The sequence below is a fragment of the Sphaerodactylus townsendi genome, linkage group LG06 (assembly GCF_021028975.2).
Source record: "Sphaerodactylus townsendi isolate TG3544 linkage group LG06, MPM_Stown_v2.3, whole genome shotgun sequence".
In the NCBI taxonomy this organism is placed as follows: Eukaryota; Metazoa; Chordata; class Lepidosauria; order Squamata; family Sphaerodactylidae; genus Sphaerodactylus; species Sphaerodactylus townsendi.
Genome location: NC_059430.1, coordinates 85,350,565 through 85,364,557, shown reverse-complemented (window position 1 = coordinate 85,364,557; position 13,993 = coordinate 85,350,565). Strand labels below are relative to the sequence as shown.

Below are 13,993 nucleotides of genomic sequence, written 5' to 3'. Positions count from 1 at the left end.
AGAACAAAGCATGCCAGACTTTCTTTGTTGTAGAATTCTACACCTGGGTCCTGGTGCCTACCTAGCCCTGTTCCCTCCATCCATTTGAAAGTCTGAAAGTAAAAATACATTTTGGCATAAATGCTCTTATATCAAAGTACCATGTTGAATAATGGACAAAATAATGGTTTTGACAAAGTCAGTGTGTAAAAATGAATGATAATTCTCATATTAGTTCAGGACTATTTTCTAATGTGGAAGCATTCAGTTTTCTCAACCACTGCTCCTCAACTGACCAAATTACCATTTTTATGGGAAACAGTTATATAAACATAGACTACACTGATTTTGTATCACAAGGAGTTCAAGCAGAGGCAAGTCTCCCTAAAAGTATCAGAACTCTTTCTTACAGTAATAAGATAGTCATCATTTATTTAAATAGCATTTTTGGAGCACCAAGTTTCTTCTCACCTCTTCTTAATCTCTTTTGCAAGGCACCTGAATTTTTAACGGCTACCCAAGATAGGAGTGCCAGAATCATAACGGCTGTTTTTGCACAGTCAAAATATCCCGGGGTGATCACAGAAAATATCTCTGTGCAACCGAGAATTCTACGTGGTTCCCAAAGCTGCACAGGGTCTGTACTGGTACTGCCCTGCTATTTTTCCTTTGCCCCATGACTTTCAAAAATTGTCAAATTGGTGGTTCTTTTAAAATGCTCCTGTGTGACCCTGCTGCTGTGCAAACACCATGGAATATTTGTTTGTTTGTTTGTTTGTTTGTTTATTTAGACCACCCTCCCCAGTAGGCTCAGGGTGGTGTACATCATAATTAAAACATAAAATAAAATGTAAAACAGTCATTCAATCTGAAATTTAAAACAATCAATATAATGTCAGTTCCCTCCCCCCAACCCCATCCATGGGGGGCCTGGATGACATGACATTTTCCATGGTGTTTGCGAGGTTGTGAGGTGGGGGGTATATTTTCCCTACCTCGCAACTTCCTCCCACTTCCTCTGTCTCCCCATCACCAATCAGCAGCCAGGGGTGTTCCGCCCACCCGGGGGGAGACGGTGCTCCCCGAACCAGCCACACAAAACCCTGGAAATGCCTCCTGCACAAAACAGCCAGCGTTTTCCATTGGCGTTACCCTCCCCCCCAAACATACAAAAACACAGGCAGCTCAAGTGGACAAAAAGCACCCAAGTCAACCCCAAAGCAAGGAAGCAGCAAGCCTGCAAAACCACTGTGTGGGGGGGGGGGGATCTCCATTTGGCAAATACACATACACACAAACATGTGAGCATATGTTCAGTTCTGATTCCTCTTCAAGAAGAGGGAATTCTACAGTGGTGGGGTTAGCCACTTCTAACATTTTTCTTTCTCCTTGAGTTTAACATACAGGTGAAATAATTGATAGGGTACTTTGGATTGTTTTATTGAGTGCTGTGGAATATAAAGAGCAGAGTGCAAAACACAGAGAGCTATTTACAGACCAGAGCTTCTTGGATTGGGCTTAGTGCCTAAGATGCTAGCCTCCAGTGGGACCTGGGGTTCCTTCAAAATTGCAGCTCATCTCCAGACTACAGAGATTAGTTCCCCTGGAGGAAATGGATAGTTTCATGGTAGACTCTTTAGCGTTTACCCCACCAAGGTTCCTGAGATTCCCAGGTGCCACTTCCAAATCTGCAGGTGTTCCCAACCCTGGAATGGGCAACTCCACCCACTCCCCACCCCATTTTGCTGGTGGCTTGGGAAGACCTGGCAACCCTATTTATTGCCCCAGCCACTTGCATCGTTTATAATGATAGGTATTGCACAGGAACCATTATATAGACAATTCTGAAATCAAATTTGATGACATATACTGAACTATATGGAACACAGCCATTTGTGCTTTGAGGGGATGAGTTATTTCCCCCTCTTTCATTCAAAATGCCAGGAGAAATATTCTAGAACCAGTGAGAATAGCTTCTCAAAGGTCCTTACAGAAAACTAAATGAGAATCCTATCAACATGACTAAGAACCAAAAGTAAAACATTATGAAGTGATTGGTTTCACTGCAGATCCTATTGGTTTAAAGAAGGTCAAAACAAAACATTATGGGAGATTCACCAGGTTGAGTTATTTTGCCTGTTAAGTAGATGGATCTAGTTGGGGAAAAAATCTCTATGAGCAAATTCCAATGTGATTCAGACAATATTATCTAAAAATTGGGATAAATGTAAAGCTAGGTTGAGACTGAAGTAATCTCTATGTATGCCAGTATTGCAACATCAGGTTTTACTGAGGCACTTCAGCAAAGCAATTTTGATGCTTGGGAGAAAATAGGATTGAGCAGAATACTGGATTTTGTTAAGGGTGGTGCTGTCTTATCATGCAGAAATGCAATGTAGACATAAGGGTGTGGATCTGCCTTTTTTCATTATTTTCAAATGAGAGTTTCATACAGAGTAATCTAGATCACTTAATACTTTTGAGGCTGTCCTGTTACACCCAGATGGACAGAATCAATCAGTAGCAACTATTTATAGCATTTAGCTAGAGGCAGGATAAAAAGTAACCACAAATAAGGAGGTGTGTGGAAAAAACCTCTCTCTCTCTCTCTCTCTCTCTCTCTCTCACACACACACACACACACACACACACACACACGAGAATCAGAAGAATAATCACTATAAAAGTATAAGGAACATTTCAGCTAATGTAGCAAAATGTTATTAAAGTCATGTATCAGTGGTATTTGACACCTGATAGGTTAAGGAACATAATGTTTTCCACATCAAATGTATGTTGGAGATGTAAAAGATATATGAGCCATCTATTCCTTTCTGGTGCAGTGCCCGATTGTAAAAGTTTTTTGGAATATGGTGTTTCAGTTAGTGAGATAAATTCTGAATATAGAAACACAAAAAGATCCTAGTGTAGCTCTTTTGGACATTATGTTCAAAGAGATCTCCAATAACGAGATGTATTTAATAGGAAATTTACTCACCACAACCAGAATGTTAATAAGTGAAGAATGATAATAGAGAAAGCACCAGATACTGAAATATGGCTAAGGAAAGTATAATATACAACAGTGGTGACGAACCTATGGCAGGGGTGCCAGAGGTGGCACTCAGCGCCCAGAGTTCATCATATGAGGGGGCAGAAAATCATACCCCCCCCCCACACATCTAGGCTGGCATGGGCACGATCCTTTACCTGGTAGTAAGCTCGGTGCTGGCAATGGGGCATGCTTCTGAGTAAACCCTCCTAGGGTCGTGATTCACCCATTCGAAGCGTTGCACGGTTGCTTCACCAAGCTTACTCCTGAGTAATGCACACCTCGGAGCCAACCATTTTTCCCAAACTAAAACCTCAGTATTCAGGTTAAATTCCCATGTTGGCACTTTGCGATAAATAAGTGGGATTTGGGTTGAAGTTTGGGCACTCAGTCTCGAAAAGGTTCGCCATCACTGATATACAATGTTAATGGGGAAAATATCTGCATATAGTTGTGGACAGAAATAGATATGTACAATATTAATTTGTACAAGTCTTATCTTACTTCATAATTTTTTTGGAATAGAAATAAACCTAAAGAATTAGTAAAAAAAGAGATATTGAACCTGGTTTAGATTGTCAAATCTTACCTCATAGGTATTGTATTATATTTTATATAGACTACTTACTATATTTTATATAGTAAGTAGTCTCATGCATTGTACACTATGAAATAAATGGCTTTTTAAAAAGACTGCAAAGTTGAAACAGTTAACTAGTTGATCATAATTTTTATTTACAAAATAATGTTTCTTACCTAAAGATTAGCCTGAGATGATCCACAAAGGTTTTATGATATCTATGCACTTTCTCATGTTCCTCATCAAAAAAGACTTCTGAATACACTGGTCGGGCCACAACATACTGGTTACCTACAGGTTCAACCATTTCTCTGCAAACGAATTCCCTGTGGCAGCTTGTTGAGTCTTTCTGATCGTTAGTTACTTTAGACCCTGAAAATAAATCACAGAGTGTACTTTTAAAATAACTTAGTATCATGAAGCTCACAGATCAGTGAACTTCAAATTGAGCATTACTACCTTTGAAGATCAAACAAATTGAGCATCACTACCTTTGAAGATCAAACAAAAGAGGTTTAGTGCGGTGAAATCCCATTTCTCCAGTGACTTTCCTCTTCCTCTCTCGTCACACTCCAAAATGGTATATCTCCAAAAGGGGGAAAAACTCTCCAAAAATTTCCACATCCATAAGAGACCAAAAATGTAGAAGATTGAGCGCTTATCTGTGAGTCAATACTTTGAAGAAAAAGTGATCGCTTTAAAAACGTATTTCTTCTTGTAATGATGAGAAGGATGAACTCCATTCACTTCTATAAAACCTGACTGCTTGAGTGGTTGAGGCTGTTATTTCTCCCCACAGATAAATGTATCCCAAATAAGTTAGTTTTCATTTTCTTTACACAAGAAAATTTTGAAATCTGATCTCAGCTTTGTGACTTTGGAGTTGCATATAGGTTTACAGAAATATTAACGCAAAGATCATTTCCTTTGAGCAGTTCATGAAGCCACAAAGCCTGAGTAAGAAATTTGTTATTAGGAGGATTATCTTTCCTTTTCAATCAGTTTATGTTACATTCTGCTGCTTTTTTGCCTAGATCGGGGTCGGCAACCTTTAACACCCAAAGAGCCATTTGGACACATTTTCCACGAAAAAGAAAACACTTGGAGCTGCAAATACTTTTTGACAGCTAAAATGAAGATAACACTGTATATATTCTCATGCAGGGAGAAGTTCCCTTCTTTGAGGCACATTTTTACCCATCAAAGGGGGGGGGGAAGGGGGGGGAGGTAAAAAGCCTGTTTTGTACATGACCAGCAATAGAACCCCTGTTTCACACATTTCTCTTTTCTTTTGTTGAAAGACACTGATGCCCCCCAAAAGATTTCCCTCAAATTCCACTTGGATGGTGGATCAAAATTGGTGCCTTTAATGGGGCTGTCAACTTCCAGGGGAGGGCTGAACTTCTGCCCTCCCCCCCAAGAAAATGTCTGCCATGGAGGGTGGACTCGACAGCCATATTCCTCACTGAGCATGGCCCCCGTCCTGGTCCCAAAAGCCACAGCTTCTGAGAATTTACTCCCAAATGTCTTGGGATTTGCCCGCCAGGAGTTGACAACCTGCGACAACCATGGCTGAGGCTGATCCTGGCCTTCTTCCCTTCCACAATCTACAAGCTTACCCTCCACTGGCTTATTCTGAAGTAAACCTTCCGAGATCCACATGGAAGGCTTTCCCCATGTGCTCCTGCCCTCCTTGGCAATGCAGAAGCAAACAATTCCCACCCACCCCCATCTCCCCATCAATCAGTCCCGATGAGTGCAACCTTGCAGGTCTGCAGGAAATAACTCCTTTAAAACCTGACATCGTATTTCTCACCTGGACTCAGCCAGGCTGCCATCCGCCAGAAAAGCCCCTGGAGCTCAGCAGGGATGCTGGGGGGGGGGTCTGCAACCCAAGGTGGCGCTGCTGGGGTCCCCCATGTGGTCCCGCCCCCTAAGGAGGACCCGGGGGAGGGGGAAATGAGGCCACCCAAAGCAGGGTCGACCCCTGACCCCCCTAGATGGATGTTTTAATGACAAATAATTTCATCTCCCTGAATGCTGCTGGGGTCGGTTGCAATCAAATTTGTAATTTGTTTTGAAAATAAATAGATTCATAGTTACTAGATATATCCATAGTTTTAGCTAGAAATAGGTGTCATCTTGCAGGAGAAATCTCTAAGCATTAGTGTTGGAAACTAGATGATTGGCCATTATTGGAATTCTATGGTAGAGTTGAGCACTCTTACTCAGTTTTTATTAAATAGCAGTCCATATAAGTAACTATTTAAGGCAGGCTTAGCTTTTTATCTGAAACATTGTTCTTAACCTAAATAATGTGCTATCCTCAAAAGCGGCAGAAATTATGCCATGAAATCTGTGTGAACCTCTAGAGAACTATCACGGTCAGTGGGTGAAGACTTTTTTTGTTTTGCTTGGCGTTTCTTCCTGAAATATGTTTAAATTTGCTATCTTGTGCTTTATAGATGTATTTTATCTCTGTTTTTGTGATTTTTTGTTGTTATACTTGTTTGGGCAGAAAGGTAGGATATAAAAGTTTTAAATAAAATGAAACAATATGGCCAGCTAAAATTCCCCTCTATTCTAGTTCTTGATTTTCATTAAAAGACAAAACCAGCAATTAAGAATTCAAATTACAGAATTTAATGAGTTTGCTGTAATGATTGAAAAGATTAAATAAATGTATATATATATTTTAAAATTCAAATTACAGTTGTTTTAAATTATAAATTGCTTGGGGAACTATAAAATAAATGCAGTATATACGCATATAAAATAAATGTATTGTCGAAGGCTTTCATGGCCTGATTCAACTGGTTCTGGTGAGTTTACCGGGCTGTGTGGGGAACCAACCAACACTTAATGATTGGTTCCCCACCCTGGGACATGGACAATATACTACACTAAACTTTCCCTTCTCACTTAGGCCCCTTCCGCACACGCAAAATAATGCATTTTCAAACCACTTTCACAACTGTTTGCAAGTGGATTTTGCTATTCCGCACAGCTTCAAAGAGCACTGAAAGCAGTTTGAAAGTGCATTATTCTGCATGTGCGGAATGAGCCTTAGACACAGTGTGAAACAGACTTTTCTCTGTGATACACCTCTGAAGATGCCAGCTACAGATGCAGTCGAAACGTTAGGAACAAAATCCACCAGACCACAGCCACACAGCCTGGAAAACCCACCAGAACCATATAAAATAAAATTCATCACCATTGTACAACAAAATTCCCCATAGGATAAGATGTCTTCAAAGAAATGACCTACAGCTCTTTTGTTGACTTATAACATTCTTTCCATTCACTATTAGTGTTAGAAGTGAAAGTTGTTTTTCAGAAAATCATATACTACTATCAAAGGTTTTCTTAGCTGACTAGTTTAGAGAGGCCTTTGAAATGATTCTGTGATAGACTAGGATCATATTCCATTGCCCTGATAATGAAAATGTTTATCAAAACATACAGCGCTTTTTAACAAAACAATGCAAAACAAACTTTTTCAGATTTGTACCATGCTGAGTCTTGTTCCTCATCTTCAAATCAAAGAATCCTCAATGTAAGTATCAAATCTGGTTTCCTGAGCCCTCCCGCCCCCCACCAACACCTTAAACTTGTCAGTGGTGATTATGCTGTTATTTCTAATAACATTCACATAAGCATACCTGGAAGACTTGCCCAATTTCTCATTTCAGGAAGCAGAATATATTCAATATCCAATGTGACTATCTTTACTAAGTTCAGGTCATTGTATTACAGCATTACACAGGTGAGAAAAACTGCCAAATTTCCTATTTGGCAATTAGAATAATGATAGTTACTCTATGGCTTGGGAGCCAGATGAGGCTATTTGACATGACAGTGGTGGTTTGTCTGACCACTGTTGCCCAATGTGGTACCTGCCCCATGTTTCAGGAAAGTGGGCAATGCCCTTGTCCAACAGGGCTTGTGGTTGATAGATAACTTCTACCTTGAAATAGCCACTGCTAGAGGAACAGGTCAAGCTGAGAGCCTCTCTGTGCAGGGGCGTAACGAGGCAGCCCTGGGCAAACTGTAGCCCTGGGCAAAACCTGAGTTGGATGCCCCCCCCCCCATGGGCGGCCACTCCACCACGACTAATTTTTTTTTTGCACCAGGACATTGGTGCCTGCAGGGGGTGCATTTTTAGACATGTCTGGGATGTTCCTGCAGGGGGCGCATTTTTGGATGTATCGGCACCACAATTTCAGGGTATCATCTGGAAACTGTCCTTATGGTAACCCCAAAGTTTGGTGCAGTTTGGTTTAGGAGGTCCAAAGTTATGGACCCTCAAAGTGGGTACCCCATCCCACATTCTTTGCTAAGGAGATGGGGCTACCCTTTGAGGTTCCATAACTTTGGACCCCCTAAACCAAACTGCACCAAACCTTGAGGGTGCCATCATGACAGTCTCCAGATGATACCCTGAAATTTTGGCGCTGATACGTCCAAGAATTCCCCTCCCTACAAGAACATCCCGAAATTACCAAGAGAATCTTTGTTCTGCATTGGAGTTTTTCTGCATTTGCTGTCAATGGGGGTTGCAGGCTGGGGGGGCACATTTTTGAAGGCACAGTCTCAAAACTTTCAGGGTCTCATCAGGAGACTGCCCTATTGATTCCCCCCAGGTTTGGTGCAGTTTAGTTCAGGGGGGCCAAAGTTATGGACCCTCAAAACTGTAGCCCCCATCTCCTATTAGCTCCCATTGGAAACAATGGGGGATAGGGGCACCCCCTTTGGGAGTCCATAACTTTGGGCTCCCTGAACCAATCCTCACCAAACTTGGGGGGTCGCATAAAGACAGTCTCTTGATGATACGCTGAAAATTTGGGTGCCGCTAGCCTAAAAACTGCGCCCCCTGCAGGCCAAAAAATGGAAAACCACTAAAATACCCAAAAACGAACCCAGCATTTTGATGCCCCCCACAAGGTGATGCCCTGGGCAGCTGCCCACCTTGCCCAATGGGCATTACGCCAGTGTCTCTGTGGTATAGGCCTCATGCCAGAAATGGACAAAAGCCATTTTTGTTGACAGTAATGTTAATGGGTGTATTATTTACTATGGCTTTCAAGACGACACAATAAATATTTGTTGATGATCAGTGTGGTTCTACACAAGTCATGTAGTGAGCACCACTGAATCAGAGAAACAAGAATTCTATTGTAAACACCTTACTATTATGAAATAATAAGTTTTTTCCACATTCTATGGAAAATAGAATTCTGCAGAGGGTCCAAATTAAAGCCCATCCTCTAACATCCTTTACTAATTTCCCTAACTCTGTTTTAGATATTTTTTCATCTCTCCAGCTGCTCAAGAATTTTACTCTTCTGACTCTTTTTATGCTATATTCATAAATAGATATTAACAGCCCAATCTAGAGCCCCAACTGACTGGGGGTGCTGCTGCTACTGTGCTACCCCACCACCCCCAGAGGGCTTTTTAATGGCACAGGGAGACAGAAGAATCAACTCCCCTATTCTCTGCCAGAAAGCCCTTCATGGAGCTCAATGGACTTACACCAGCCAAAAACCTTAGATAGTAGTAAGTTCATGCCTTGGGTCACAGCATAACTAGCTGCAAACCTAGGGTGGATTCTGACTAACATTGACTACATCCATGGGCACGCCTCCTGGACACCTCCACTGCACAAGAACACTGACATGGTGTCCAACATCATGTATAGACATGCCAGAGGGCTGAGGCGTTCACTCACCAGCATGTTTGCCCCTCTGTCAAGCTAAATGCCCTGGGGAGGGCAAATCTACTGGCAAGAGCCCACACCACCTCCTTAAGGGGATTCAGCACCCCCCACGTCCTCTGGATTGAGCCATAAATTTGTAAATGCCATGAAATCATGACTGACTTATGGTGGCCCCAGCAAGGGGCTTTCAAATGAGAAACAGAGGTGGTTTGCCATTGCTTCCCCCCGCAGAGTCTTTCTGAGTGGTCTCTCATCAAAATATTGATCCTGTTTAGCTTTTGAGAGCTAATAAGACCTCTATACCATACCATTTCCCTTCCCAACATGACATACTTGTTAAGAGCTGTGGAGTCTAATCTGGAGAACCAGGTTTGATCCCCTATTCATCCACATGAGGGACTCTAATTTGGTGAACTGGATTTCTTTCCCCACTCCTACATACAAAACCTGCATGGTGAGCTTGAGCTAGTCACAGTTCTGTCAGAACTCTCTCTTCCCCACCTGCCTCACAAGGTGGCTGTTGTGGGAAAAAGAAAGGAAGGCAATTATAAGCTGCTTTGAGAGTCTTTAAAAAGTAGAGAAAGGCAGAGTATAAAAACCAACTCTTCTTCTCCCCAATGGACATTAAGTACTTCTGAAATTAGAATGCTAGAAATTGAGCCTGGTTGAAGGTTCCAGCTTCTTCCATAATAGTTGGTTGAGATTATTTATTGGTGAAGACGGGGTCCTCTGCACATGCTCAGGACACTGTCTTGTTATTACCCTTTTATTACTTTATTGTTTTCCCGGGCTGAGCAAAAGCATTGCAAACTTTGTGTGTCACAGTTTAAATTTAGTCCTAGAAATATGACCCTTATATTTTCATCTATAAATCATACTAACATTCCCTTCCATCCCAAGTATTTTATTAATACATCCTTGTTTTTCTTGCAGATATGATAAATGGAAACTATTTATAGCTGTTTCCTTATGCATACTTTTGCTCAGTTTCTGTGTTTGTGATTTTTAATTGTAAGCCACCTTGAGCAGGACTTTAATAGGTGGTGTAAAAACATACTAAATAAATTAATGTTCTGCTCCAGCTACACTTGAAAAACATGGGGGTGTTAATTTGGTGCTAAACGCAAAGGCCCTCTAGTCATAAAACAGAAAATAAAGTGGACAGTATTTTGTGCTATGCCATTCATATCACTTTAGCAGTGCTTTGCTGAGTCCAGCTTGGTGGCAAAAAGCCAGCTGATTTTGATTATTAATTTAGCTCTTTCCCAGAGATTGGAATTTTGAAATATCTCAACCAGACAGTAGGTTAATGAGCCAAGGTCACAGTGACAGTGTGTTGGCAATGTTCAGTCACTAGAGGTGGAGGGAGGAATATCTGAACTAAGAAACTGAAAGCAGACACTATGAAAAGAAACCTTTCTTCCCTCTTTACACACTATGGGGTACACAGGTTTGGTGTAGGTCCTCACCCTGTGTCAGACATACCACAATCACATATGAATTGTGGGTTCCCCTCAATTCCTGTACATGTGGTGTCTTAATTTCCCAACCTCAAACAATCCCAGAATTGGGGAATCCCTAGTTGGGGAAGTCCAGACTGATGGAGGGCCAGCTAACTGCTGTCCCTGATGTTTTGGCCCAGTGCTTGGAAACTGTGGTGGGATGGTTAGGCCAGACCATGTTGAAACTAAATTAGCAAAAACTGAGATCCTGTGGCTGGGTTGGGGACAGGGTGAGCCAGAGCAGGGGTTCTAGCTGCTGACCTTGGATGGTGAGGCTTCAACACCTGCCTCTTCTTTCAAAAGCCTGGGTGTGATCCTGTAGTCCACCTTATCTATGGAGGCCAAGGTCACACATACAGCCAAACTGCCTTTTCTGCACCTTCGCCAGACTAAGCAGTTGGCCTCCTATTTGTCCGCCAACCTTGCCACAGTGATCCATGTGACAGTCACCTCCAGGCTAGATTACTGTAACTCACTGTATGCTGGCCTGCCCTTGAGACTGCTCTGAAAACTGCAACTGGTACAGAATGCAGCGGCAAGAGTGCTCATCAGAACATCGGTGAGGGAACATATAAGACCTGTGCTTTACTGATTGCACTGGTTACCGGTTTAACTCCGGATTATTTTCAAGGTTTTGGTATTGACTTTAAGGCATGAGCAGTCTAGGACTGTCGCATCTAAGGGACCACATTTACCTATACTGCCCACAGAGGACCCTTTGGTCACATTTACCTATACTGCCCACAGAGTCGTCTCCTGGTGATCCCTGGCTCCAAAGATATACATCTGGCTTCTATTAGAGCCAAGGTGTTCATGATCCTATCTCCCTCTTGGTAGAATGCATTGTCTGTGGATATCAGAATGCTGCAGGTGCTTAATGGCTTCCACTGAGCTTGCAAAACTGAATTATTTTGTTTGACATATAACTGAAGCCTGTCTTGCTGTAAAATTTGTTGGCCCTGACACTATGGCCCCTTCTGCACATGCAGAAAAATGCACTTTCAATCTACTTTCACAATTATTTGCAAGTGGATTTTGCTATTTTACACAGTAAAATCCAGCGGCAAAGTACATTGAAAGTGCACTGAAAGTGCATTATTCTGCATGTGTGGAAGGGGCCTAAATATCTCCTTCTGTCTACTCAAAAAGGTCATTGGACTGGGCAAAATGCAGTTTACATGTGCTATGTGAACTATTTAAAATGTCATCAGGGTTCTAGTTATTTGTCACTGGGATTGATTTTATTGTATGGGTGTTTTAATTATATATGTATTTTAACTATATATGTTAGCTGCCCTGAGCCTGGCTTTGCATATTAAATCAAACAACCAAACAAACAATAGACAGATAGGTGAAAATATTGAGAGATGTTGTTCCTTCTGTATATTGTCTGGAAAGAAATCCAGCTCAATTGCCAGGCATTCTGATATCTATCTTCATGTCCATGATAAGACTGTAGTAGCTGTGAGGCTTCACTTCATGTTCAGTGGAATACCTTCTCCTTCTACCAAACATTAATGGCCACAGTCTGGGAAATTGCTTCAGATAGGCTCAAAACCTCTTGTAGTCAGGGCAACTGCTGGCACTTTTCCTTTGAACAGGAGCTCTCCTTTACACAAATTATTTTGAATGACCCTCGTAAGTTACAAAAGACATTTGTCTTGCAACTAGTTTCTGGTGTCTTGTTTAATCATTCCAGCTGCCCCGCTGCTGCCCTCTGGTGCTTCTATACAGAGCTGATTAACAATAATACAATTAAATTCTCACATTTACCATTTTCTGCTTGTCTTTCTTCTTCATATCTTACTTTGTTTTCTTCAAGGTGTGGAATGGTATAGTATAGCCGGATTTTGTCAGATCTAAGAAACTAAGCAGGGTTGGAAGGGAGACCACCAGGGAATTCTGGAATTGTCATAAGTTGGTTGCAACTTGACAACATATGCACACATTTACTTTGTTCTCTTAATAATTTTGCCTATGCTCTGGGCACTGGGGGATCAGAAAGATCAAAATTAGTTCCCTTGGTTGGTGAGTTATTCCCGAGTTGGTGAGTCACTAAACTGTTCTGGGATACCCATTTCAAAAGTGCATTCAGCAGCAATGTTCTCTCCAAAACTTTTGTTTATATAACTGAGGAAGGTTCCATTGGAATTTTAATGTCTCAGACATTTGGTCGGCCATCCCAGTTACACTGAGTGGTTCTCTGCATTTTATCACAGCACAAGCCCTTTTCAGATGTTTGGTTTTGGTGCTCCAACAGCACATAATAAATGTACAGGCCACCTGGAATTCACATTTTGTGTGAACAGGGCAATGCATATACTTTTCCATGCATGTATACCTTTGGTATGTGTAAATACATACCTTCAAAAACCCAGTGTTTAATTCACAAAATATATGTTTGGCCTATTTACACAAAATAGCAATCATGTGTGCCAGGGGGATCCCAGGTGGCATTTAGTACCACTACATGCTGAGTGACAAAACCAAATGTCAGGGAAAATGTGATAGTGATATATAGAGAGCACATCTGTTAATCCAAATTTTGAATTATCTGAACATTTTAATGTAGTTCTGAAATAAATACTTTTAAAAAGGTGAAATAAACATGTTTTTAATCTGCACATAAATACAGATTTATTTAATATAAGAAAAGCTTACCTGTAGGATGTTTAGTGAAGCTTTTTAGATGCCAGCTGCAAGGAACTTTAAAAAAATTAGATGCAGCTAAGAAGTTGATGGGAGAAACTCAGTGACAACTCCAACAGCATCTGAGCCATTCACTGAAATGCATCCCTTATATAGCTGTGGAAAACTCTATCATATGTACAGCTGTAATAGCTAACTTCCATTAACTTTTACAGGGTATGAAGATTTTATTATGGCCATGACCATTGATCCTATGATCAATAAGGATGATAAGGATGGTTTCTGTGTTCTTGCTGATTGCTTAACACCTTTAGTTAAACTGCATTATTGTTTTTCATAGGTAAACATAGGAACAAATATATGGATAAGAACAGAAGAGAAGCACACACATAGACCAGGCAGATTCCAAAGTTGGCTTAGACCAACAAAGAGATGGAACGTCCCAGAAGCCATTATAAATGTTGCAAAAGTAGCTGCTGCCGCTTCCCAGCAAGATAAGGGACATGGCT

The 13,993-nt window shown here is 41.3% G+C and overlaps 1 protein-coding gene across 1 annotated transcript in view; it reads right to left on the bottom strand.

The window, feature by feature from the left end:
* SLC26A3 (solute carrier family 26 member 3) overlaps window positions 1-13,582 on the bottom strand; it is a 34,875-nt gene extending 21,293 nt beyond the window's left edge. The window contains exons 1-2 of the mRNA XM_048501770.1: window positions 13,497-13,582; window positions 3,788-3,983 (exon numbers count right to left, since the gene is read on the bottom strand). Coding sequence (XP_048357727.1) covers window positions 3,788-3,918 — 131 coding nt within the window. The 5' untranslated portion in view covers window positions 3,919-3,983; window positions 13,497-13,582. The remainder of the gene's footprint in view (window positions 1-3,787; window positions 3,984-13,496) is intronic.
* Window positions 13,583-13,993: the final 411 nt, after the last annotated feature.